The 27,842-nt window shown below is 40.9% G+C and overlaps 2 protein-coding genes and 1 pseudogene across 2 annotated transcripts in view; 2 read left to right on the forward strand and 1 right to left on the reverse strand.

Annotated features, from left to right (window-relative positions):
- Positions 1-1,863: 1,863 nt before the first annotated feature.
- On the forward strand, positions 1,864-14,343 carry GTF2H3 (general transcription factor IIH subunit 3). Its single transcript, XM_028480379.2, has 11 exons — positions 1,864-1,967; positions 2,363-2,529; positions 4,762-4,824; positions 5,713-5,742; positions 5,891-5,919; positions 8,510-8,584; positions 9,360-9,413; positions 12,937-13,005; positions 13,407-13,542; positions 13,656-13,692; positions 13,780-14,343. Exons 1-11 carry the CDS (start codon positions 1,891-1,893, stop codon positions 13,847-13,849), a joined length of 807 nt encoding a protein of 268 aa, XP_028336180.1. The 5' UTR covers positions 1,864-1,890; the 3' UTR covers positions 13,850-14,343.
- Positions 6,280-6,378, reverse strand: LOC112064133 (uncharacterized; annotated as a pseudogene).
- A 3,055-nt stretch (positions 14,344-17,398) lies between the features above and the next one.
- TCTN2 (tectonic family member 2) overlaps positions 17,399-27,842 on the forward strand; it is a 29,056-nt gene continuing 18,612 nt past the window's right edge. Inside the window, 8 exon segments of the mRNA XM_055080569.1 lie at positions 17,399-17,449; positions 17,451-17,558; positions 17,560-17,698; positions 17,877-17,984; positions 18,418-18,494; positions 20,190-20,385; positions 23,153-23,249; positions 27,188-27,382. Coding sequence (XP_054936544.1) covers positions 17,399-17,449; positions 17,451-17,558; positions 17,560-17,698; positions 17,877-17,984; positions 18,418-18,494; positions 20,190-20,385; positions 23,153-23,249; positions 27,188-27,382 — 971 coding nt within the window.

The raw sequence follows: 27,842 nt of genomic DNA on the forward strand, positions 1-27,842 counted from the left end.
GCTGCAGAGCAACAAAGACTGTGCGCCACAACTACCGAGCCCGCGAGCCACAACTGCTGAAGCCCACGCGCCTAGAGCTGGTGCTCTGCAACAAGAGAAGCCACCACGATGAGAAGCCCGTGCACTGAAATGAAGAGTAGCCCCTGCTCGCCGCAACTAGAGAAAGCCAGCCTGCAGCAACGAAGACCCAATGCAGCCCCAAAATAAAATAAATATATGAAATAAAATAAAATAAAAAGAAGTGGCCAAAAAAAAAAAAAAAAGTTGGTACACCCTTTTCCATTCCCATCAGACATGTATGAGAGTTCCAGTCTTCTTCACATCCTTGCTGACACTTGTCTGTCTTTTTGATTATAGTCATTCTAGTGTAGGTGGTAATATCTCATTGTGGTTTTAATTTGCATTTCCCTAATGACTAATGATGTTGAGTCTTTTATTTATATGCTTATTAGGCATCCATATATTTTCTTTGGTGAAATTTGTATTCAAATATTTTGCCTAATTTAAAAATTTTTAAGTTGGATATTTTCTTTTCTTTTCTTTTTTTTTTTTTTTTTTTTTTTTTTTTTTTGTGGTACGTGGGCCTCTCACTGCTGTAGCCTCTCCCATTGCGGAGCACAGGCTCCGGACGCGCAGGCTCAGCGGCCATGGCTCAGGGGCCCAGCCGCTCTGCGGCACGTGGGATCTTCCCGGACCGGGGCATGAACCCGTGTCCCCTGCATTGGCAGGCGGACTCTCAACCACCGCACCACCAGGGAAGCCCCAGAAATTTTAATAGGTTTGTTTTACATTTTCAAAAATACAATGAGTGAAATTTATCAGTTTTATTTTCTGCTTGAAGTATTTCTTTAAGAGAAACATGCTTTATTTCCTGATTATAAAAATATCAACCTGTGTTTTTTTAGTAATATTAGTACCTGTCGGAATGTAAACTCCATGAAAGAAAGGGTCTTCGCCTGGCACGTAATAGGTGCTCAGGATACTTAATGAATTCAAAAGTTTTACAATTACCAATTTAATCAGTGTATATTAATTGTCTATTCCATGTGTAGCAATAGTTTGCTAGTAATTTTATCATAGAAGTTGTGATATGTTTGCTATTCCCTGAATGTTATGCAGAAAACATTTGTGGAATGTTGTACTGATGTAGAATTGGTTTCCTAAGTAAAATTAGAAAATTATAGTTTTCTTTTTTTTTTCAGGTTTATCCATATTTTTGCTATGAATATATTTATTTATGAATAAATAGGTTGTATCAATTAACAGTATAACAGCTGGAAAAATAACAGTGAAAATGAATGTCTTTGCATATGGTTTCTTATCTCAGTTGGAATTTTTGTCTTTCTTGGGTTTATATTTCAAATTAGACTGTTTTTGTTATCGTGGAGGGTGAAAATGCAGCTGGTAGACAGTTATGTAAGGGAGGAGAAAAAGTAAGGGCAATTCTCTGTTACCAGTATTAGTAAAGATTGATGCTACTGACTAAATTATATTTAGGTCAACTCTAGCACAAATCAGTCATCATGTTTATAAAAAAGGACCGTATTTCCTTACTTCCCCAGTTCCATCCCATCCCCCAACAGCAATTCTTCCTTCATTTTGCCCTGTTCCGTGGGATATGACCTGCCATGTGTTGTTTTTCTAAGCAGGTCAGAAATGGGCAAGTCTGTGATGTTCAGAATTGGAAAACTGTAGGTTTCAAATGTTTTTGCTTATGACTTTGGAGCGGGGGAGCTCCAGAGCAAATTTTTAGAAGTGAATAATTGTCTAAAATTTAAATGAAATCTTAATCATTTCAAGACCTGACATAGCTATTTGGATAGCTAATTTACCTTTCTTTTGTCTTCTGTTTTTCAACAGTTTACTTTATCAAAATGCATAGATGCAGTGATGGTGCTGGGAAATTCTCATTTATTCATGAATCGTTCCAACAAACTTGCTGTGATAGCAAGTCACATTCAAGAAAGGTATGACCATTGTGATTACTCTTCCTGTTCAGTGCTTAGGGACCCTTGGACCAGGTATTACTGGGGTAGATAAAGATACCTCAAATAATAAACTAGTAGTAGGTAAGAATTTGGTATGAAGCATTTCAAGAGACTGTAACCCAGTACCTTCTTTATTCTCGTTTTTTTAAGAAAACAGCGGAATCATCAAAACAGCCCGTGGTGGTAGACTCATGTTTGCCCGTTTGCCTATTTTCTACATTCTTTAAAACTGAAATTTATTATGGAATCTTGAGAGTCTGGAATTGGTGTGGTTTTTGTTATCTGTGCTGGATTTCATTTTGATGTTTAGTGAGGGCTTCAAGTCCTGGTGTGACTAGGTTCTTTTTGTTTTTTTTTTTGTTTTTCTGTTTCAGTCGATTCTTATATCCTGGAAAAAATGGTAGACTCGGAGACTTCTTTGGAGACCCTGGCAACCCTTCTTCTGAATTTACTCCCTCAGGAAGTAAAGATGGAAAATACGAGTTGTTAACAGCAGCAAATGAAGTTATTGTTGAAGAGATCAAAGATCTAATGACCAAGAGTAACTGCTTTCAGCTTTTTTTTTTTTCTTCCATTACTGCTATTTGCAAGTGGAGTTGAATGTGGAGGTCCTTGAGTCTTTGAGTCCAAAACTTTGAGGATCTCGATACTGTTTACTTCATTCTCTCTTTTCTTTTAAAAAATCTTTTCCATCATAGCCTGTGCATTAGTTGCCTGACCTCTGCAGCATTGACACTGTTCACCATCCTCTGCTTCTTAAAATACTCTGGTTTCTGAGGATAGCCTGTTGACCTATTTTTCCTCTTTTTTGGACCATTCTTTCTTCCATTTCTGACTTTTTCTCCTTTCTTCTTGTTTCTTAAAAATATATACATTTTTTTATTCTGTGGGTTATTTTCTTATTTTCTCCCTCTGCGTGTTCTCATCCACTCTTGTCATTAATTATCATTTATGTATGAATACTTCCCAGTCTTTGTCTCTAATCTAGCCTTTCTTTCAAGCTGCAAATGTCTCCACTTCAATGTCCCACAGTCTCATTGACACGGCCCAGACCAGTTTCATTATCTTTTCTCTCAGACCACCATTTCCATTTCCTATTTCTGTCACCCCCCAGCCACCTACTTTTCCAAAATTTTCTTTTTTCACTCCTTCCTCCTCATCCAACATCTAATCAGCTATGAGATCCTATTAATCTCTCCTCAGCAGTATCTCCAAAGGCTGACCCCTTATTACCTGCCATCTAGCTGAGCCTTGGCAGTGCTGACATTTTGGGCTGGGTAATTCTTTCTTGTGGGGCTTTCCTGTGCTTTGAAGGATACTTAGCAGCATCCCTGGCCTCAACCAGCTGGATGCCGTAACATCCCCCGGTTGTGAGAACCAAACGTCCCCCGGCGGGCACAGTGGCCCAGGTGGAGAGCCTTTGCTCTAGATCGTTGTTATCAACTTCTTCACCGACTCCTGTCTCTCTCCGTTCCAGCCTTTCCACTCAGCCTCTAGAGGTATCATCCTAAATATCAGAGCTACTGTTCCCGCCCTTAAAGACCTTTTGCTGATTCCCTGTTGCCTGTAGGCAGTGGTTTCAATCTGTCTCCTGTGTCCAAATCACCTGTAGGGAAAAGACAATTCTAGAGACAGAAAGTGGATTACTGATTTCTCCTGGGGCTGGGGAGGAGCAGAGAAGTGATGGGAATGGGTCCAAGTGATCTTTTGGGGTGATGGAAATGTTGTACACTTGGATTGTGGCGAGGATTTACATCCCTATAAATTTACTAAAAATCATTGACTTGTGTGCTTTAAATTTTAGATAATTTTGTGATCTGTAAGTTATACCCCAATAAAACTGTTAAAAATCACCTGGAGGGCTTGTTAAAATGAAGTACTGAACCCCACTCCATAGTTTCTGATTCAGTGGGTTTAGGGAGGGCCCAAGAACTTGTGTTTCTATTGAATTCCCTGGTGATATTCCTGCAGCTGGTTCTCAAATCATGTTTTGAGCAGCCACTGGCCCCCAGGGCAAAGTCCCAACTTCTCAGTATAGTGTTCCAGACCTTTCCTGGTCTGACCTCCCCATGGGGTATCAGTGCTCCCGGACCAGCTGCAGGCCCTGTTTGCACAGCGTGTCAATCTGGGCTCCCCACCTTGCGCTGAAGGTGTAGAATTTTTATTTTTATGAGAGTGACTGTTTTTCACTCAAGTGTCCGAATAAGTTGTAAACCTGGTCCCTGCCTCCCGCAGCCGGGGCACTTTCTCCAGTGCTCTTTTCACGGCCTCCCAGGCAGGGGCTCGGGGCCTGGCCAGGGGCCACTGGCCAGGCTGCCTGCAGTTGCACAGGGCCTCTGTCACCACTTAGGTCGTTGAGCAACCACAACCTTTCCCAGTAACACCAGGATATTTTTTATTATCTGTTTTTTATAACATAAAATTTACCATTTTAACCATCTTTAAGTGTACAGGTCAGTGGTGTTAAGTACATTCACGCTGCTGTGCAAAATCACCACTGTCCATTTCCAGAAGTGTTTCGTCATCGAAAACCGAAACTTTATACCCATTAAACAACAACCCCCCACTCCTGCCCCTTCAGCCCACAACCACCGGGGTATTTTAAATTGAGAAAATGTTTAAAAATTGAAAAATTGCTTATCTATGTTTTTAAACCCAGTTTGAAAAATGTCAGCTGATTTCATTCATGAAGAAGAATGCTTTGGTTTGAAAATGATTTTAGGTCAAGAAAGTACCTAAAAATTCCCTTTTTAATGTTTTTTGTTATCTACAGGTGACATAGAGGGTCAACATACAGAAACTCTGCTGGCAGGATCCCTCGCCAAAGCTCTGTGCTGTATCCTTGGTGTTTGAATCATTCAGAAGGTGTTTTTTTGTAATAAAGAGATCTGAACTTTTGATAGTTCTCAGAACCTTGGGTGCCCATGTTAATGGGAGGCATGAGTATTCTAAAGTGGTAGATAATCAAAAAATAGTTTATCTTGGCTTTGACATGTTTTTAGGACAAGCTGTAATAATGAGAAAACTCTAGTTTCTCCAGTATGTCTTGCTCATAATGCATTATTCTTCAGGATGCTTCTTTGCTCCTTATTAGACAAATTAAAGAGAAATTTTTTTTTGTCTCTCTTGTGTTGGAAGCAGGGTTTGACTTTAAAAGCCATTTACTAACCCTGGGGCTTATTAAATGAGTAGCTGCTTCTCTACAGGAGAATGCGTTATTTTGCACACCTTTATAAGCATTTTGATTATGTTTGTGTGATATTTTCTCAGTCTTAAGTAATTTAGTTTGTTAGTTTTGTACAATATTGAGTCTGTCCAGACCTTGATTGGGGGTGTCTGATCATCTGGGTATGCTTTTCAAATTCATTATCTCATTTGATGGTGTATTGATTTACTTGTGTTCCTGGTATTCAAATCCAGGACATGGTGGATAATCATAGAACAAGCAGGTGGATAATCAAAGAACAATCACATCTACTAATTTTAATTTTCTGGGACAAAGATCATATTTTGGTCAGGTTACAAAGCCCACTTGATTACGGAGTTAGTAATTGGCAGCTCCCAGTCGCTCTTGTTTTATGTGTTTATTGTGGGCCTTGGAGCTTTTCCTTTTTTCCGCTGGGTGGATGCTGGATTTATTTAACTAAAATTGAGGTTGTTTTTCTGTTTACTATTAGTATTTATGAAATAATATTTTTAAATTCCTTAATGCTAAGAAAATAAGACATTCATAGAATGAACAAGGATGTTAAAGGTAGGTGCCTCCATTCTTCTGTGAGACTGTAATCTTTATTTTACTACTATAACTTTGAGGTACTGTTTAAAAATTGATGAGAAAACCTTATATGTAATAAGTTTAATAAGATTCAGTTAAATTGTAAACTGTTTTTATCTCTTTATAGATAATCAGGAAATGAAATCAAGGATATTGGTAAGATTAAAAAGATATCAAAACGATGTTTTTATACCAGCTAAAGCCAATTAGAAAACATACTGGGAAAGAAGACTCATTTATAATAGAAACAATAAATATTAAATACCCAGAATTAATTAACAAGCAATACGTAACATTGATTATGGTGAAAAACTAAAATTCTGAGAGACGTGAAAGAATTGAATAAATGGAGAGCCATATTTTTTCTTTTTAAAATTCGTACTTTATTATTTATTTATTATTATTGTTTTTAACATCTCTATTGCAGTATAATTGCTTTACAATGGTGTATTAGTTTCTGCTGTATAACAAAGTGAAATTTGGTGGTGTATATATGTCCATGCCACTGTCTCACTTAAAAATATGGAACGCTTCACGAATTTGCGTGTCATCCTTGCGCAGGGGCCATGCTAACCTTCTCTGTATGGTTCCAGTAAAATTTGTACTTTTTAAAAATTGAAGTATAGTTGATATATAATATATGTTACAGGTGTATGATACAGTGATCCACAATTTTTAAAGGTTATACTTCATTTATAGTTATTATAAAATATTGGCTATATTCCCCATGTTGTACAGTGTATCCTTGTAGCTTATTTTATGCATAATAATTTGTACCTCTTAATCCTTTACCCCTATATTGTCCCTCCCCTCTTCCCTCTCCCCACTGGTAACCACTGGTTTTTGGAGATCTATATTTTATTCTTCAATGTCCATTTTTCCAATATTAAACTGTAAGTTCAATGCAATCTCAGAATATTAATCAGATTTTTTTTCCTGGCAGAGTAGGGGGATTTAAGAAATTCAACAAGTTTGTCTGAAAGAATAAATCAATGAGAATAGCCAGGAGCTTTCTGAAAGAAAATAGTAGTCAGGAACTTGCTCCAGTTGACTTCAAGAAAGACACACAACATAAGAGTTGTGTTGTTTATCCAGAGTCTTACTGAGGATTATAGCCCAGAAGACAGCCAGTCAGCTGTGAGGAAACTGCCCCAAAGAGGTAGGGGAGAAGCCAGTTTATATATGATTTTTTTGGCTAGGAAATTCATGCAGTCAGACATATATCTTGGTAAAAGATTACTGCTAATCACAAAGAACAGATACCTCAAGGTAGTGATTTTAGTGCTTTTCTCTTTCTTTTTTCAGTTCTTGCCTGCGAAGAGGCAAGAATCTGGGGTCATTGAAATTCTTCCTGAGATATGCATCTAACTATCTAAAGGCCTATATATCCAAAGCACAGAGTCCCTCATCCTGGTTTTCATCCCGAACTCCTCTCAGGGTGCGCTGTCGGTGGGCAGCTGCAGTGAGTTCCCTGTTAACCCTTGTAGAACTGGGTAGTGAACAGTTCTCTTTGTTCTTCTTTGTGCACACTCCTTTAGGCATTAAAACACATTATAAAGCTACAGTAACTGTGGTTCTGGTATAGTAGTAGGCAAACAGATAATGGAAGAGACTAGAGTCCAGAAACCAGGTACACAGTGGGGTTTGACATGTGATAAACGAAGCACTTCAAATGGATTATTCAATAAAAGGTACTGGGCCAGTTGATTGGCCATTTGTGGGAAAGCAAAGCTAGATCTCACTGCTTATACCTAAACACATTCTAGTAAAGATCAAACATTTCAATGTAAAAATTCAAGTCATAAAAGCTCAAAAAGAAAATATCTGTTTATAGTCTTGTGTTGATGAGTATCTTGCTAAGCATGATATGAAACTTTAAAAGGAAGCCTAAGACCTCAAAAAAATAAAACCTCCAAAACAAGGATGGGGAAAAAATAAACTATTAGGGAAAAGTACTTTTAGTATAGCTACCTGACAGGATTAATGTAATATTTCTAAAATAAAAAAGAGTTCTTGTAAATTAATCTTTAAAAGTATGGGTTGACTCTAAAGAAACAAGTGGGAAACGAGCAATCTGCAGAAGAGGAAATGAAAATGACCAGTGAGCATTTGGAAATATGGTCAGCCCTACTAGTGGTTATTCCCTTGCACCGCCCATGGGAGGGTAAACTGGTACAGCTTTTCTGGAGGGCAGTTCGGTAATATGTATCAAAATTAAATGTGCAGACCCTTTAGTAATCTCACTGATTATTTTAGGAGCTAATCGGAGAGTTGTGCAAAGGGTAGATGAGAGTGTTCGTTAGAGCATTGTCTAAAACCGAGGTTTGGAAACTGCTTAAATGTCTTCTATAGATAATTGGTTAAACAGTGGAAATCTATGAACTCAGCATGAAGGATGGTTACATCCAAATTTATTGATGTAAGGTTTTTCCCCCAGATATTGTGGACTGAAAAAGCAGGTTGCAGAACACTAGATAGAGTATCATCCTGGGGTGTGTGTGTGTGAGTATATATACATGCCCACATAAGTGCTCTTTAGAAACTATTAACAAGGGTTACGTCTTGAGGGATAGGAATTGGGGGAGATTTTTGCAGTCATCTTTACAGTTTTAGGTATTATGTAATAATAACTTCAAAGACAAATTAGAAAGATGATATTGGTTATAATTTGTAGTATATTGTGATGACATTTGAGTGAGAATACTAGGATGTGGCTGAAAGGTATTAACATGGATGTGATTTTTAGGTTATTAAGGCTGCAGAAGACAGCACGTTACAGTATATGAACTTCATGAATGTCATCTTTGCAGCACAGAAGCAGGTGAATTGAGAGCCTTCTTTTTAAAGAATATTGGTTTCATAATGAAGGTTAACTTTATTGTTTGAATGACCTACTTAGAGAGGTATTGTGACTAGATACTCATTAAGGGATTGGGAATCTGGAATCCATATTTTGTACAATACTAGTCATTTCTCTATTTTGGGTCCTGGACCCTTGAGAATCTGATGGGTCCCCAGAAAAATATGCATTCAAACAGTTTTGCAGATAGTTTTGTGGTATTCCTGTAACCTATTTAGCCCATCCTTGGACCCCAGGCTAAGAATTCTAGGTTTTATAGTTTGCTGCATACCTTGCTTCAATTTCTCTGTCTCTTTGCTTCAGGGAGGTCTTATAAAGATTTGATATTTTTACTTTGCAAATAACTGAAGTGTTCAGATGAGTTATCACTAATACGTTTTCTTCTTTAATACATTAAAAAAAAACTTCCTTAAAACTTCAGTTTTAACCTAAAATGCTGCTATAGCCATGTAAAATATTCTCCGTCTTGGAGTGGTAGCATGATATAGTGAAAAGACCATGGACTTTGGGGACAGGCAGACTGGGGGTGACAGCACTGCTTCCCCTTGGCTCTTTGACCACCGCCCGGCCAAGGCCTGGGTGCTTCAGCTGTAAAATGCAAATCAAATATCTACCTTGCAGAGTTATTATGCATATTAAATGAGCCATTTTAAGAATAGAGTCTGGCATATAGTAGGTTCTCACTGTAAGGTAGTCATTACTATTCTTATAATATTTTTTGAAACGTTCATTTCAGAATATTTTGATTGATGCCTGTGTGTTAGACTCCGATTCAGGACTCCTCCAACAGGTATATTTTATTTTATTTTATTTTTATTTTTATTTATTTTTTAAAAATAAATTTATTTTGGCCGCATTGGGTCTTCGTTGCTGTGCCCGGGCTTTCTCTAATTGCAGCGAGCGGGGGCTGTTCTTCGTTGCGGTGCGCAGGCTTCTCATTGCGGTGGCTTCTCATTGTGGAGCACGGGCTCTAGGTGTGCGGGCTTCAGTAGTTGTGGCTCGCGGGCTCTAGAGCACAGGCTCAGTAGTTGTGGCTCATGGGCTTGGTTGCTCCGCGGCATGTGGGATCTTCCCGGCCCAGGGCTCGAACCTGTGTCTCCTGCATTGGCAGGCGGATTCTTAACCACTGCATCACCAGGGATGCCCAACAGGTATATTTTAAATGAATGCTTGGTGTTGGTGGTTATGAAAGCATGGTGTGTTCTCTTACTTATTGTTAAATGCTTTTCATCCACCAGTCTTCACACATTTTTATTTTTTAATATTTTATTTATTTATTTATTTACTTATTTAGGCTGTGCCGAGTCTTAGTTGCGGCATGTGGGATCTAGTTCCCCGACCAGGGATTGAACCTGGGCCCCCTGCATTGGGAGCTCGGAGCCTTACCCACTGGACCACCAGGGAAGTCCCCACACATTTTTAGGGATTAGCCTGTATGATGCTTTAGATTAGAGCACCAACATCTCTCTGGTTTCTTTGATATTTTTATTTACATTTTACACAATGATTTGATTGAATTTGTAAAAGTAATTCACACATTAAAACGAATTCAAGCAACACAGAAAAGTATTTTTTAAAAGTTAAAAAAATATCCCTTCAAATCCTATCATCTGAAAGTTACTGTTGTTAGTATTAGGTGAACAGCATGACAGATCTCTCTATACATACAGATGGAAGAATAGATCACTAAGCAAGGAATTTTATAAAAATAGGATCATATTCCAGATCTGCACTATTCTTTATGGTAGCCATATGGCTGTTGAGCTCTTGAAATGAGTCTGATCTGAATTGAGATGTGCATAAGTATACACACTGAATTTCAAAGACTTAGTATTAAAAAAAAATGTAAAATATCTCATTAATGATTCTTATACTGATTACATGTTAAAATGATAACACTTTGGATATATTGAGTTAAATAAAAATGCTCTTAAAATTAATTTTATCTTTTTTTAAAAAAATAAATTTATTTTTGGCTGCGTTGGGTTTTCCTTGCTGTGCACGGGCTTTCTCTAGTTGCAGCGAGCGGTGGCTACTCTTTGTTGCGGTGCGCAGGCTACTCATTGCGGTGGCTTCTCTTGTTGCGGGGCATGGGCTCTAGGTGCGCAGGCTTCAGTAGTTGTGGCACACGGGCTCAGTAGTTGTGGCTCATGGGCTCGGGCGCAGGCTCAGTAGTTGTGGCGCACGGGCTTAGTCGCTCTGCGGCATGTGGGATCTTCCTGGACCAGGGCTTGAACCCATGTTGCCTGCATTGGCAGGCGGATTCTTAACCACTGCGCCAGCAGGGAAGTCCCTTATCTCTTTATTTTTCCTTTTTTATGTGGCTAGAAAATAAAAAATTACATACGTTGCTCGCATTGTATTTCCGTTGGACAGCACTGTTAGATGTTACTTTTATTTTATTTCAGATACATACCAAGAAGTGGATGTTTTAGTTTTTTTTTAATTTTATTTTTTATTTTTATTGGAGTATAGTTGCTTTGCAATGTTGTGTTAGTTTCTACTATACAGCAAAGTGAATCAGCTATACATATACATATATCCCCTCTTTTTTGGATTTCCTTCCCATTTAGGTTACCACAGAGCATTGAGTAGAGTTCCCTGTGCTATACTGTAGGTTCTCACTAGATATCTATTTTATACATAGTATCATTAGTGTATATATGTCAGTCCCAATCTCCCAATTCATTCCACTCCCCAGATGTTCCTCTTTTTTTTTACATTTATTTTATTTATTTATTTTTGGCTGTGTTGGGTCTTCGTTGCTGCACGCGGGCTTTCTCTAGCTGCAGTGAGCGGGGGCTACTTTTCATTGTGGTGCACGGGCTTCTCACTGTGGTGGCTTCTCTTGTTGCGGAGCACGGGCTCTAGGCACGCGGGCTTCAGTAGTTGTGGCACGTGGGCTCAGTAGTTGTGGCTCGCGGGCTCAGTAGTTGTGGCTCGCGGGCTCTAGAGTGCAGGCTCAGTGGTTGTGGTGCACAGGCTTAGTTGCTCCGTGGCATGTGGGATCTTCCCAGACCAGGACTTGAACCTGTGTCCCCTGCAGTGGCAGGCAGATTCTTAACCACTGCGCCACCAGATGTTATTTTTAATCAAAATATGAAACTGAATTTTACTTTAACTAAAAAGGGAAAAGAAAAAAAAACGGAAATAAGACTGAAGAAATTACTAAACTTTTGATAAACATTTTTTGACCACAAGAAATATTATTTCCTAAAAGATCAGTTAAAAGCACAAAATTGTAGAAAACTTTGAGTTTAGGTTACTGCTGGGGATGCGTGGGGAAGGGGAGATACAACGAGAAAGTACACCAGCTTCAAAGGTTCTAGAATTATCCTATTTCTTGAGCTTGATGGTAAGTGCATGGTGTTTGTTGGGAATGTGAAAAGGTACAGCCACTTTGGAATACAGTCTGAAACTTCCTCAGGAAGTTAAACGTAGAATTACCAGTTGAGTCCACAATTCCATTCTTAGATATATATTTAAGAAAAATGAAAACGTGTCCATACAAGATATTGTACATGAATATCCATAGCTGTGCTATTCATAGTAACCCAGAAGTGGAAACGACTCAAATGCCCATCAGTGGATGAACGGATAAATAAATTGTGGTCTATCCATGCAATGGAATATTATTTGGTCATAAAAGGGAATGAAGTACTGATACATGCTACAATATGAATGTACCTTGAAAACATTATCCTAAGTGCAAGAAGTAAAAGGACACATATTGTCTGATTCCATTTATATGAAGTGTCCAGAATAGGCAAATCCATAGAGACAGAAAGCAGATTAGTGGTTGCCAGGGGAAAGGGGGGGATGGAGAATGACTGTTAACTGGGCCGGCATCTCTTTTTAGGGTGATGAAAACGTTCTGCAACTAGATAGCGTGACAGTTGCGGCAACTCTGTGAATATTCTAAAAACTAGTAAATTGTACACTTTAAAAGGGTGAGTTTAATAGCATGTGAATTACATCTCAAACTGTTACTAAAAGATACAATGAGAATGAATAAACATGGCAAGAATAGAAATTTATCAGTAGCAAACAAACAGGAAAAAGGGCTTGTACTCTTATACAGTCTTCAAAGGGTGAAAGGGTGTGGGCCAAGGGGAAAACGCAAGATATTTGAACATCTGGAGAGGTAGCTGCAAGTTTCTGGTCCCCCTGCACTCTGGGAAGAGATTCCCTTTTACTTCGCTGTGTTGTATCTTCCTCTCCTTTTGGAGACCTGAAGAGGTGCTTGTGAGAATGACCTCCCGCTGGAAACGCTAAGCGAGTGCTAGTTTGGCTGAGAGCCCTTTGTCTTGCAGGCTTGTGACATCACAGGGGGACTGTACTTGAAGGTGCCTCAGATGCCCTCCCTTCTGCAGTATTTACTGGTAAGGGAATGTCAACAGTGAACCTAGTGCCTTGAGTCCAGTGAGACCCCTGTTTCCTGGGGAATGAACAGGAGTAAGATGGCTGATGCCTAGTAACTGGAAGAAAGGAACAGAGGGGTGACCTAGGGAATTCGAACTTAAGGGAGTCTTTGGACCCTGTAAGCTGTATGCGGAATGTTGTACGACTGTTGGCAGAACAGTGCTTGTGTGTGGTGGCGCTCAATAATTATGGAATGGATAGAAACACATTTCTAATAGCCTATTTCTAATAGACTTGCAAGGAAAAACTAATTTAGTATTCTCAGTGTTTACTGGCTAATATCTGATATCTATGTCCTGGCTTCAGGTTGTTTCCCCCCATGTTTTAAATAAAATTTCCTTGCTTTTTTTTTTTTTAACAGTGGGTTTTTCTTCCTGATCAAGATCAGAGGTCTCAGTTAACCCTCCCACCCCCAGTTCATGTCGACTACCGGGCTGCTTGCTTCTGCCATCGAAATCTCATTGAAATTGGCTACGTGTGTTCTGTGTGCTTGTCAAGTAAGTTCACGTAGCGCTGAGTTTTTCTGTGTTGTGGAGGAGTGTGCAGAAAACATCTCCAACTGTGTGGCTGTTAGACCATCCTGTTCATTTTTCATTTTTTCAATTTGCAGTATTCTGCAACTTCAGCCCTATCTGCACTACATGCGAGTAAGTATCTTTGAGGCTGTGTGGCTGGCTTGCCCTTTATAGAGATTTAGAGCATTAAAAAGTATTTCCTTCTCTGTATCATTTCAGGACAGCCTTTAAGATTTCTCTCCCTCCTGTACTGAAGGCCAAGAAAAAGAAACTGAAAATGTCCGCATGACAGTAAAAATTGTTTCCCCATCACTTAGAGCTATTAATAGAAATTATATGGCAGAATCTTTGTTGGGAAGGCTCTGAAAAAAATAGAGATGTGTGTAAGATAAATTTTAATGAACTTTCTTACAGGAAATATACTAAAACATCATCCTCATCCTATGCTTCTTGGGGGCTGATTTATTTGAGGGAGTCATTCTATGCAATATACCCTAAATATTTTTCTGACTGGTTTTTGTCCAGAAATGGAGGAAGAAAGCACAAGTTTGTGATTTTTTTTTTTTAATGAGGTGATCATTTGTCAAAGCCAGTCTGTCCTGACTGATTAGAAGCGTCAGAACCTACCAAGTCTAGGTTCTTACTGTGAAATGTCTGACGTGAAATTTGAACACAGTTTTGGAAAAAGTGACTATTTATGGAGTAATGGCATTAATCAAGATAGAACGTGTTACTTGAGTCAACACTTCGACTGTAGTCACACAAATAAAATCCTTGTTTTCTAGATTGAGATTTGGTTCCAGATATTAGCAGATACTTATTCTTTTGTCTGACATTAGTACATGTTTGGTCAGAGTTATCCAAATGATAGTTTGTCACTGAATATCTCTAAAATCTGATTTTAAATGAGTAAGGAGAGTGAGTGCAGTAGTCTGGTGGGAACATTTTCTTTAAGAACAGTTGTGTGCAGAGCTTATTTGTGAAAGCCAGGGTCTGGGTTCTGCGGGGGAACTTCCTGGGGAGAATGGATTCTGGACAGTGAAGTGTTGCCCCACAGAGAATTCATCCCTTTTTTACTGAGGAGGGGGAAAGCATTAATACTGGAGAACTGTTCTCTAGAAGCTTTGGACTTAATACTGAAAAATTCTGTAAGTTCAAAAGAAAAATTATTTGCAACAATAAAAAACTTATTTTTCTATGTAACGAAGTTATTAAAAGTCCTTTTAAATTTCAGCAGAGTGTAGGAAGCGTTCTTAGGAATGGTGGGCAATTTAATTTTTTTTTTTAAAGTAAATTGACAAAGACCTATTTGTGTATACAACCTTGTATATAAATAAAATTTTAATTTTCTCTTGATACCATCTCAGAAACTGAGTCTCATTTAAGCAATTTGGTGTTTGGTTGGATTATTTCAAGTAGATTTTATATTCTGCATTTACAATTTTGTTAACAAATACACAAAGATTTTGGTGATCACTTTGCAAGTATTTGCTAATCTTTAAGAATCTGTTTGTCTTTTAAAAATAATATTTAATATTTCACAGCCTAACTATGTGTAATGGAGATCTCTATTTTAAGTCTAGGAAACAAAGAATCATATATCGAAAGATGAATAATTTCAAACAAGCTGATAAGGTTTTTGTTATTACTTTTTCATTTGACATGTTTTATGAACTGGCCTAATTCTGTTTAAATTTTATTTTATTTTATTTTATTTTATTTATTTATTTTTTTTTGTGGTATGTGGGCCTCCCTCTGTTGTGGCCTCTCCCGTTGCGGAGCACAGGCTCCGGACGCGCAGGCTCAGCAGCCATGGCTCACGCGCCCAGCCGCTCCGCGGCATGTGGGATCCTCCCGGACCGGGGCGCGAACCCGGTTCCCCTGCATCGGCAGGCGGACGCGCAACCACTGCGCCACCAGGGAAGCCCTAAATTTTATTTTTAACAGTTGTGTTTGTGGTTTATTTTGTATAATGTTTATAATAAAATAATTTAAATTTTCATATTTGCTTATTTCCTCTCATTCATTGTTTATTTCATGCTCATTCAATTCATCTTCAACTCTACTTTTTACCTGGATTTGGTCACATGTCAGACAGTTTTTTATTCAACTCTGAAGAACTTTAATTTCAAATCTTGCCAAAACTCTCACAAAAATATTGTTACAAATACTATACAATTACAGATTGGTATGAAATTTTTAATACAAGATTTCTTACACACCATACATGGATTCTCTCAGTGAATTGGTTCACCACTACTCTGATGGCTAACAAAGTGAGTGAACAGGGCTTCCCTGGTGGCGCAGTGGTTGAGAGTCTGCCTTCCGATGCAGGGGACACGGGTACGTGCCCCGGTCCGGCAAGATCCCACATGCCGCGGAGCGGCTAGGCCCGTGAGTCATGGCCGCTGAGCCTGCGTGTCCGGAGCCTGTGCTCCGCAACGGGAGAGGCCACAACAGTGAGAGGCCCACGTACCGCAAAAAAAAAAAAAAAAAAAAAAAAAAAAAAAAAAAAAAAAAAAGAGTGAACATTTATTGAGTGCTTACTATATGCCAGGCATTAGCCTAAGCTCATTAGATGTGCTACCTCACTTAATTCTCACACAGTCCTATTTGGGAGAGACTATTATCTCCTTTTTAAAGATGAGGAAGGACTTCCCTGCTGGTCCAGTGGCTAAGACTCTATGCTCCCAATGCAGGGGACCCGGGTTCCATCCCTGGTCAGGGAAATAGATCCCACATGCCGCAACTAAGAGTTCACATGCCTCAATGAAGATCCCGAGTGCTGCAACTAAGACCTGGCGCAGCCAAATGAATGAATGAATGAATGAATGAATGGCTTCCCTGGTGCCATTGGTGGCGCAGTGGTTAAGAATCCGCCTGCCAATGAAAGGGATACGGGTTCAAGCCTTGGTCTGGGAAGATCCCACATGCCGCGAAGCAACTACGCCCGTGCGCCACAACTACTGAGCCTGCACTCTACAGCCCACGTGCCACAACTACTGAGCCCGCGAGCCACAACTACTGAACCCCGCACGCCTAGAGCGCATGCTCCGCAACAAGAGAAGCCACTGTAATGAGAAACCAGCACAACAAAGAGTAGCCCCTGCTCACCACAACTAGAGAAAGCCCGCACACAGCAACGAAGACCCAACGCAGCCAAAAATAAATAAATAAATAAATAATAATAATAATAATAAAGATGAGGAAGCCCAAGCTTAGAGAGGTTAAGTGACTTTCCCAAGGTCACTTAATGTAGAAGGAAGGTGAAACCCAAACCAGGCAGTCCGACCTCAGAGCCTGCACCCTTAGTTACCTAACTATAATAACGCTTGAGATACTTTGAGGCTCCCGACATAAAAAGGAATTTTTTTTCAGGCAGAAATTTGATGCTTTTGCATCTCCCTAATGCTGGGCAAAACCTCTTGTGTGTTCTTTGATAAGACCTGCTTTCGGAGTTCTGAGAGCTCTGTGCGGTACAAACAAAGCCTTCAAAAAACTGGGAGAATAATAAAAACAACAACACAATTATAGCACTGCAGCCTCACCCCCTTTTTGTCCCTCCCCCCAAATCACCATAAAAATCAAGTTTATTAAGTTGCTTGTTTACAATCCAGCGTCTGTAGGCTCGCTCTTGCATTAACTCCAGGTTGATTGAATTAACTGCAGGGAAGCCATTCATTCATTCATTCATTTGGCTGCGCCAGGTCTTAGTTGCAGCGCTGCAGTAGTTGGAGGAACTCTGGCTTTTAAAATGAACGCGGTTTCCTACTTTTTCGTGATTCTTTCCGTGGAGTGAAGGCGGCCGAAGGACTTAAGGCCCGTGGGCTGGGCTGAGATGCTGCGGCTGGGTTTGAGGGCGGGCGCTCTCTGCTTCTGGTCCAATCACGGGCGCGCTGCTCCGCCAGACCGGCGGCCGATTGGTGGTTGCCATAGCTCCGGGTGTTCGCTTGACAAGATGGCGGAGAGTTAGACGGGGCCGCGTCTTGGCGTCCCCGGCGCTTCCAGGCTTCTAAGCCGGGCGCGGTCCTGCCGTGCAGGCCCAGCGAGACCCCAGGCATGCGTTTGCCGCCGCCGGTCCCTCTTCTGGGGCTCCTCCTTCTTCAGAGCGCCTTGAGGCCTCTGTGGGGGGACCTGGGTGCGTAAGGCGGGGCAAGGGCCTGCAGGACCGGGGCTGAGGGAGGGGACGAGGCTTTTGAGGTCAAATTTGGGACTCCTCCGGGAGCTGCGGAAGACCCCGCCAAAGGAAGCCACCACCCAGCGTAGGCAGGGGCTCTGCAACTATTAACTCCATTTTGTCCCTTTCTTCCCGCTAGTTTTCATGCCTCCTGTCATCCGCATGTCCGGCCCTGCAGTCAGCGCGTCCCTGGTTGGAGGCACCGAGGATGTGACCGTGTCCCTGACCCAGCTGCGCGACGAGATGGGTAAAGAGCCCGGCCCTTCCTGTGGGGAGGGAGGAGGTTGGGCCAGGTCCAGACCGCCCAGGAAGCCTGGCCAGGTGGCATCCCCTGGGTCCCTTGCCGCTCTCCACTTCAAAGTCGTGATGGGGGGCTGCTGTGGAGCAGAGGACCGAAGGACAGGTTCAGTAAAAGAAAGCTTGAAATCTTACTAGTTAGCCTTCGCTGAGCTATCCGCTGTACTTAAATGCATCACCTCATTTTCCTAATACGAACAGTAATACCTTTTCATCCGTTTAACAAATGAAGACACTGAAGTTCAGAGAGGTGGGCACTTGTCCAAAGTCACACAGCTTGTAAAGGGTCCAATCCTAGGCTTGGAAAGGGATTCCTGACTCAAGAGTGCACCCTGTTAGTGGCTGGGCAATAGTGCCTTGCATTCTGATCTTCTCTCCCGTAGGATTCTTGCCAGTTCCCGCCTGCGGAGTGCTGAGCAGTGAGACCGGAGACTGGAGTTTGACTGTCAGCCCCACTGTGGTAAGGCCAGAGATGAACACCTTTTGGGTAGCATCTGCGGAGGCCCACATCTCGTGTTCCTGCAGTGTTGTTCTTTCTCTCTCTTCTTTTTTTATTCTTTTTCTTTGGGGGTGCAACGAGCAGCTTGCGGGATCTTAGTTCCCCTACCAGGGATTGATTGAACCCGGGGCCATGGCAGTGAAAGCCTAACCACTGGAGCACCTGGGAACTCCCCCTGCAGTGTTCTCTCTCTCTCTTTTATTTTTTAAGAACATACATTTATTTATTTATTTATTTATCTGTCTGTCTGCCTTTGGCTGCGTTGGGTCTTTTTTGCTGCGCGCTGGCTTTCTCTAGCTGCGGCGAGCTGGGGCTACTCTTCGTTGTGGTGCGCGGGCTTAGTTGCTCCATGGCATGTGGGATCTTCCCAGCCCAGGGATCGAACCCATGTCCCCTGCATTGGCAGGTGGATTCTTATTTATTTATCTGTCTGTCTGTCTTTGGCTGCTTGGGTCTTTTTTTGCTGCGCGCTGGCTTTCTCTAGCTGCGGCGAGCTGGGGCTACTCTTCGTTGCAGTACCTGGGCTTCTCATTGCGGTGGCTTCTCTCGTTGCGGAGCACGGGCTCATCTGTCTGTCTGCCTTTGGCTGCGTTGGGTCTTTTTTGCTGCGCGCTGGCTTTCTCTAGCTGCGGCGAGCTGGGGCTACTCTTCGTTGTGGTGCGCGGGCTTAGTTGCTCCATGGCATGTGGGATCTTCCCAGCCCAGGGATCGAACCCATGTCCCCTGCATTGGCAGGTGGATTCTTAACCCCTGCGCCACCAGGGAAGCCCTGCAGTGTTCTCTTAATCGAACAAGATAGAGCTTTCTTGGGACTTCCCTGGCGGTCCAGTGGTTAAGACTCCCGCGCTTCCACTACAGGGGGCACGGGTTAGATCCCTGGTCCAGGAACTAAGATCCCACATCCCGTGCAACGCAAACAAGCAAACAGAAAGCTTTCTTAGCGCTTGGAGCCACCATGAAACTGTGGACTATCGGATCTCATAGACGTCCATCCAACTCAGAGGTTCTTAGGGGTCCTTGGATGAGTTTCAAGAAGCCTGTGAACCCTCTGAAACTGTGTGTAAAATTATGTGTGTGTGCATTTTTTCTGGTGAGAGGGTTACCAGCTTCCGTCAGATTATCAAATGGATTTGTGACTCAAAAGAGCTTCGTAAACCACTGATCTCACCCAACTCTGAGCTTATGTGTAAGGACACTCAAGCCTGGAGAGGTGAAATATTTTCCAGTTAATGAATGTTTTAGTGAGTGCCCAGTATATGCATAGCATCAACTCCAGAGATAGAGGAGGAGAAAGACAAACTTTGCTTGCACCCCAGGAACCGGGACCTGTTTTCGTGGACTTTTTTGTGTGTATTTAATCTTCTGCTGGTAGGATGATAAAGGTGCTAGACAAACTGAGTTACCTTATCAGACCTGTGTTCAGCTTTCTCTAAGCAGCCACAACTTGCTTGCTTTTATGTTCAGTTGAGGATTAGGAGTCAGGGCTTGCATATTGCTGTAGGTTTACAGGGTAGAATGGAGCAGACTGATGTCATTCTTACGTACAGTTCTTTTGTAAAATGAACGGAGGCTGATTGCGCTTTCCATTGCATGTTCTTATAATCATAGATGCCATTTTGAGTCACTATAAAAAGTACAGCAATATTTTCCTTTCAGAATTCTTTGGAAGTGACTGTGAGGTTGAAGAGGGGTCTGCCATCATGTTTGTCTAATGAGACAGATCCGTTCCCGGAGGCCCCGTGTATTGTCCAAACTCTTCTGGTTTCAGCCTCTCGTCATTCATCCTGTTTAGCACATCTACTCGTTCAAGTGGAAATTTATGCCAACTCCTCTCTGGCCCAAAATGCATCAGGCAAGTAAAGTCCCTGACTATCAAAACATTTACTGCAAACATATTTTTTTTCTGGACGCGCCACGCAGCGTGTGGGATCTTAGTTCCCTGACCAGGGATGGAACCCGTGTCCCCTGCGGTGGAAGCGCGGAGACCCAACCACTGGACCGCCAGGGAAGGCCCTGCAAACATTGTTTGATTGTGTGTACCATGCAGTTTGTGTGCTACAATCATGAGTGTGTCTTGCTTTCCTAAACTTATCTTCATTTTGTTTAATTTTCTTATTTTAAAAGTTTCCACTTTGTATTATTTTAGTTAAGATTTATTGTATCTTGGGAATTCCCTGGTGGTCCAGGGGTTAGGGCTCAGCGCTCTCACTGCCACAGGCCCGGGTTCAATCCCTGGTCAGGGAATTAAGATCCCACAAGCCGAGGCGCAGCCAAAGAGAAGTTAAAAAAATAAAAAAGATGTATTGTATTTTGATCTACTGTTTGTATCTTTGTAAGCCGTTTTAAATCCTTTTTGGGAGAAAGTAAAGTTTTTTTTCCTTGTATTGATTCCTGTGACTCCATCTCAAAACGAAACAGAAGGAAGGGAGAGACTGATGAATGAGTTTATAGAAAAACAGCAGGTTTTCAGTGAATGCTTTTGACAGCCAGCTGCCTTTCCCAGAGGCAGCTTGCTTAATTATGCTTATAGGAGCACATTTTCCTCTCTTTAAGAACAAACACAATAATAACGTACAATTTGCTGTTCTATACCTTTAAAAAGTAGTATAAGTTAGAAAAATTTTCATAGGAATGCAAGTAAGTTCTCCTCATTCTTTTTCTATTCTTTTTAATGTAATATAATTCTTATATTCTCTTTAATAGCTGCATAGCGTTCCCTTGTGTGGATACACCATTGTTTATTTGCTAAATAACCACTGTTTATTTAATTAAAAGTTTTCCAGCTTTTGATACCGTAACTAGTGCTACAGCAAATATCACTGTGCACATACATCTCTGGACATGAGAAAATGATTTTGTGTTACTCTCCCTTTCACATCACGGCAGTGTCCTAAGGGCAAAAGATGTGCTGATGTTGAAGGGTCCACTTGGATAGGTGCCACCACCATGTCCCCTGTTGCCTGCGACAAACTCTAGCACCTCTTACCTTTATGGTCACCTGGGATGAAGGGAGAAGTGTTCCTCTTTAGTAGCAAAGGTCTGCCACTTTGAGGCTCCCACAGTGCTGCTTCGCACATCACATCCTGTAACTGTGGTCCTCCTTGTGGTTTTGGAAGTTTAGAAGGATTAGATAAGTTACGGTAATGACATTCAGTGGGCTACTCTGCCCTTAGTTTATTTGCTTGGAAAGATCTCCAAGATATATTGCTAAGTGCAAAAAGCAGGTGCAGATGGGTGCATATAGCATGGAATAAGAATATGTATATTTATATTTGCATAAAGAAATTGTGGAGGGGGACTTCCCTGGCAGTCCAGTGGTTAGGACTCTGTGCTTCCACTGCAGGGGGCTCACGCATCCTTGGTTGGGGAACTAAGATCCCACAAGCTGTGCGGTGCAGGCAAAAAAACCCCAAAAAACAAAAAAACCCAAAAGTAACAGGAGGGCTTAATGGTAGCTATATCACTCAAGGCAGTGACTTTTTTTCTTTTAAAAAATATGCTTGACTATATTTAGGTAATACTTCGGAATGTCTTTGTACAAATAGCCAAACTTAGGAAGATTAGAGTATCTGTATATTGGTAATTATGAGATGTCCACTCTGACCCACGAAGGTATGAAAAATTGTGTACCCAGTCAGACAGAGTTCAGAACAAGAAAAAGGATGGAAGGACAGCCAGGAGGTAAGTGGTATGCCTGGTAACAAGGAAAGTAGCAAACAACGTGGGAGACATATAGATAGATATACAAACATCTGTCTATATATCACATAGCAAAACCCTATTCTAAAATGCCTTGCTTATGTCACACGGGTTTGATTAAACTGAGGGTCAGACCCTTACCCTTGTGACATGGTATGTTACTCGGACCTTCTTATTCCTTATTCCTTATAGCATAGAATGTATAATAGTTGTTCTTTAGATGCTTCAGCTGTTGTGTCATTGAAGTTGACTGTTACATAGAGTTTAAACAAATAATCGCTACATAGTTTTCCAGCTATTAGTCTCTGGATTCCGAGTTAGGAGGCTGAAATGTAATATAATATATTCCTTTTCCAATCAATGTAAAGATTACTGATTTCCCCCACACGTGAACTAGAATCAGGATGTGAAAATTTGGATTCACAGTGTGGTGGGACTTGAGGTTGAGCGTGTAGCATAAATAAATGTGATCTTGTGGTCAGATGGCTTCCTGATCAGCTGTCTGAAATGTCACCATGGCTTCAGTTTTATCTGCTGAAAGGGGTAATGAATTTGAAGGAGTAAATGCTTAAAATCAGTCTGTGTTATGAAAGGGATCGCTCAGTGTACTGAAAAATAAAAGCAGTGCATTACATTTATCTTAACTCGTAAATTTTAGTCATTTGGTTATCTTCAAGTTCAACTGTGACTTCTTTAATTCGTATAACTAGCATATTTTCTTCTGTTTGGGTTTTTCTTGGAGGAGTAGATACAAGCCTCAGTTATGCTCTATGCATAGCTCATTTCAGGGATTCTTTAATGTGGAATATTGGTAATGGTGGTTTGTAAAACAACGATTCAGCTTTCTTTGAATGTCAAAGTTGTGGTAGTGCTTCGTCAGCGTTTCACTGCTGAACTTCTCTGTTGTTTGTACTTTTCAGAGAACGTGACTGTTATTCCTAACCAGGTGTATCAGCCCCTCGGTCCTTGCCCTTGTAATTTAACAGCCGGGGCCTGTGACGTTCGCTGCTGCTGTGACCAGTTATGGTCTTTCTGATTATTGGGCACGAAAGCTATGGTACCTGCTGGCATATGAAGAGCACCAACAGTTCCCCATCAACAGCTTTTTAAAACCTTTTTAAAATACAAAACGAATGGGGACTTCCCTGGCGGTCCAGTGGTTAAGACTTTGCCTTCCAATGCAGGGGGTACGAGTTCGATTCCTGTTTGGGGAGCTAAGATCCCACATGCCTTTTGGCCAAGAAACCAAAATATAAAAACAAAAGCAATATTGTAACAAATTCAATAAAGACTTTAAAAATGGTCCACATCAAAAAAAACAAAAAACAAAACTGAGATTGTATTTCGTGTTGCACATTGTTTTCAAATTGAGTATTTTCTTTTTTCTTTTTTTTTTTTTTGGCTGCATCGGGTTTTTAGTTGCAGCACACGGGCTCTCTCGTTGAGGTGCATGGGCTCAGTCGTTGCGGTGCATGGGCTTAGTTGCCCCGCGGCATGTGGGATCTTAGTTCCCTGACCAGGGATCGAACCCACGTCCCTTGCATTGCAGGATGGATTCTTTACCACTGGACCACTGGGGAAGTCCTGAAATTGAGTATTTTCTTATCCAGCATGTTCAGCCTAGTTTATGGATGAAAAAAATGTATCTCTTTGGATAAAGTCCTGATTGTGATGATACTGGGAGTATGGTTTTAATGTCTTACTTAGAAGCCTTTAAGAAAATATAAAAAGGAAAGAAAATACATTTTTTCAATGATTTTTAGTAAATTTATAGGGTTGTACAACCGTCACGACAATCTAATTTTAGAACATTTCCATCTCCCTCAAAAAAAAAAAAAAAAAAAAAAAGAAAGAAAAGAAACCTCATGTCTATTTGCAATCACTCCCATTCCTGCCCCTCATCCCCAGGCCACTTTTTTTTTTTTTTTTTTTTTCAATTTTCACCAGAAATTAAGTTTGTTTAGTTATTTATTGTGGTATAGTTGATTTACAATATTATGTAAGTTTCAGGTGTACAACATAATGATTCACAAATTTTTTAAAAAATTAATTTATTTTTGGCTGAGTTGGGTCTTCGTTGCTGCGCACGGGCTGTTCTCTAGTTGCGGCGAGCGGGGGCTACTCTTCGTTGCGGTGCGCGGGCTTCTCATTGCGGTGGCTTCTCTTGTTGTGGAGCACGGGCTCTAGGCGCGCGGGCTTCAGTAGTTGTGGCTCGCGGGCTCTAGAGCGCAGGCTCAGTAGTTGTGCACATGGGCTTAGTTGCTCCGCGGCATGTGGGATCTTCCCGGACCAGGGCTCGAACCCGTGTCCCCTGCGTTGGCAGGCGGATTCTTTTCCTGCATCGGCAGGCGGACGCGCAACCACTGCGCCAGCAGGGAAGCCCTGATTCACAATTTTTAAAGGTTATACTCCATTTATAGTTATTATAAAATTTTGGCTATATTCCCTGTGCTGTATAATATATCCTTGTAGCTTATTTATTTTATGCATAGTAGTTTGTGCCTCTTCATCCTCTACCCCTGTCTTGCCCCTCCCCACTTCCCTCTCCCCACTGGTAGCCACTAGTTTGTTTTCTGTATCTGTGAGTCTGCTGCTTTTTTGTTATATTCACTAGTTTGTTTTCCCAGGCCCCAATTAATCTACTTTCTGTCTCTGTGGGTTTGCCTCTTCTGGACATTGCATATAAATGGAATTCTACAGTCTGTCTGTCTGGAGGATTTGTGTCTGGCTTCTTTCACTTAGCGTCACGCTTTCAAGGGTCACCCGTGTTGTGGCATGCGTCAGTGCTTCATTCCTTTTTATGGCTGAATCATATTCCATTGAATGGGTATATCACATAGGGCTTAACCCATTTATCAGGTGGTGGACATTTGGTTTGTTTTCACTTTTTGGCTATTATGAATGATACTTCTCTGAATATCTGTATACAAGTTTTTGTTTGGATGTGTGTTCCCATTTCTCTTGGTTTTGTTACCTAGGAGTGGAATTGCTTTGTCATATGGTAACTGCATGTTTAACCTTTTGAGGAGCTGTTTTTCAAGGCGGCTACATCATTTCACATTCCCATCAGCAGTGTATAAGTGTTGCAAGTTTCCATATTCTCACCAACAACTGTTAGAATAATCTTGATTATAGCCATCCTCGAGTGTGTGAAGTGGTATTTCATTGTGATTTTGATTTGTATTTCTCTAGTGGCAAATGATGTTGAACATCTTTTCATGGCTGTTTGTATATCTTCTCTGAAGAAATGTCTGTTGAAGAAATGTCTGTTGAGACCCTTTGCCCATTTTTCAATTGGATTGTCTTTTTGTTGTTAAATTATAAGAGTTCACTGTACATTCTGGCTACTAGTCCCTTATCCGATATACGATTTGCAAAAAACTTCTCCTCTTGTGTAGGTTGTCCACTTTCTTGTTGGTGTCCTTTGAAGCCCAAAAGTTTTTTAATTTGATGAAGTCCAGTTTATCATTTTTTTCTTGCAGTTTTATTTAGATAGAATTGACCTCCAGCACTGTACAAGTTTAAGGTGTACAGCATAATGATTTGACTTATATACATCATGAAGTGATCATCATAATAAGTTTGATGAACATCCATCATCTCCTATAGATACAAAATTAAAGAAACAGAAAAAAAATTTTTCCTTGTGATGAGAACTCTTAGATTTGCTGTCTTAACAACATTCATATGTAACCTACAGCATGTTAATTATATTCTCACCTTGTAGTTACATCCTTAATACTTATCTTATAACTGGAAGTTTGTGCCTTTTGACCACCTTCATCCAGTTCCCCCTCTCTCCACCCCACTTTTTTTTGTTGTTGCTGTTGTTTGTGCTTTTGGTGTCATATCTAAGAAACCATTGGCCAATCCCAGGTCAAATACATATTTTTAATCCTTATTTTAGATTGAAGGGGAATAAGAGATGCAAAAGAGGCACCTGTACGAGGACCCCAGTCACTCCCACTTTTGGATGAGTGCAGTTATTTATGTCATGGTTGGTTTTACAAAACGGAAAAGGAAAGCTTAGGGTCTGTATTGGAACACTCATACTAGCAATTGTATTTATAATAACAATCATGTTTAATTTTAAAAATACAGCACATCATAAATCTGTTCAGGTATCAACAGAAATGTCAAATGTATTCTCTCCCCTTACTTTCAGAGTATATCACTGAGCCCTATTTCTAATTTCCTTCATGTTTGTTATATATGGTGTATATGTATATGTATAGCACCAACCACTGGAATCGTTTAGGATTCTGGGTCAGTGACATCTTCAGACAGCTTCAACTTACCTACCACTTTAGACACGATCAATTTTTAATTTGACTTGCCCTTATTTAAAACAATCAGATCATTTACTTTTCTACCTTCAGTAAACAAGGGATTTAGAACGTATTTAACTTTTAGCTCTCTCAGTCCTTTGAGAAACAAGGAAGAATACAGATGAGTAAATGAAAGCGTGAATAAAGTGACTTCTTGACATTAATTGGGTCGTGATATCACGACAGTGAGAGCTTCAAGGATTCTTTTGGCATACGGACTGTCTGCCCTAACTCTAAATGTCCTTAGGTTTCTCTGGGCTAGGGATTTGAATGGTGATGACAACTGAAAATTCGCCATTTGTTGTCTATTCCATATTATCTTTTCTTTTTCTCATCTTGTTTTTTTTTGGTGTGGTATATCTGAGGTCCCCAGTTAAGATGTGATTTCCTTGAAGGTTTGAAGTTCCTGACTTGGAGGCTTGTAGGGCGCTGACTAAAATTTTAGCACGATGTTACTTCCTGTGAGCACAGAGTACCCTTGGCCTGGATGCAGGCTGTGTTTGTTTCTGCTTCCTCGGCGGGGTCCTGCTGGCCTCAAGCCGCACGTTCATCACACTGGCCAGGAGATCCTGATGGCGGGCACAGGGGAAAACTTTCCTCTTTTCACTTCTCCTTTACATCTTCTTTCCAGGAATGCTCATCAGATTTAACAGCGCTGTTCAGGGAGTCCTGTTTCCCCGGCGTTTTTGGAGGAGATGTTAATCCTCCCTTGGATCAGCTCTGCTCCGTCCAGACGGCACGTGGAGTCCCCGACTGGTTTCCATTCCTGTGTGTGCAGCTCGCCAACTCGCCTTTCCTCGGGTACTTCTATCACGGCTCCGTGTAAGTGTCCAAGGGGCCGCCCAGGAGAGGGCCGTGCGCCCAGCTGACCCTAGCCTATGGGCCACGTCCTTCTCGGGACCTCTCCAGAGGCTCCATGCTTCAATTCCTCCATTCTAGATTCAATTCTAGATTTCAGTTAGTAAGTTTATTTTGTGTTAAGTATTTGAAAGAATTGGAAAAGAAATTGAGTCACTGAATCAATTGAATCACCGAAAAGAAATTGATTGATAGCACAGATAGTCAATAGTGATTCTCCGGGTTGGGGGAAAGAGTGGTGGGCTCATGGGGGACTTTAACTTTCTGTCTTGTTGAAATTTTACAACAACTTTATTATTATTATTATTATTGAAGTAAAATTCATGGAACATAAAATTAACCATTAACTACTTTAAAGTATACAGTTCAGTGGCATTTAGTACAAATATTATTTTTATAATTTAAAAAAACAGAAAAAATTTAA

This window comes from Physeter macrocephalus, chromosome 19 (assembly GCF_002837175.3).
Source record: "Physeter macrocephalus isolate SW-GA chromosome 19, ASM283717v5, whole genome shotgun sequence".
NCBI lineage: Eukaryota > Metazoa > Chordata > Mammalia > Artiodactyla > Physeteridae > Physeter > Physeter macrocephalus.

Excerpts from the sequence above, each read along its gene's own strand:
- GTF2H3 (XM_028480379.2), top strand. The coding sequence starts at position 1,891 with ATGGTGCTGGGAAATTCTCATTTATTCATGAATCGTTCCAACAAACTT. Across the intron at positions 9,414-12,936 it reads ATTCAGGACTCCTCCAACAG|GCTTGTGACATCACAGGGGG; the intron begins GTATATTTTATT and ends TTTGTCTTGCAG. Across the intron at positions 13,693-13,779 it reads CCTATCTGCACTACATGCGA|GACAGCCTTTAAGATTTCTC; the intron begins GTAAGTATCTTT and ends GTATCATTTCAG.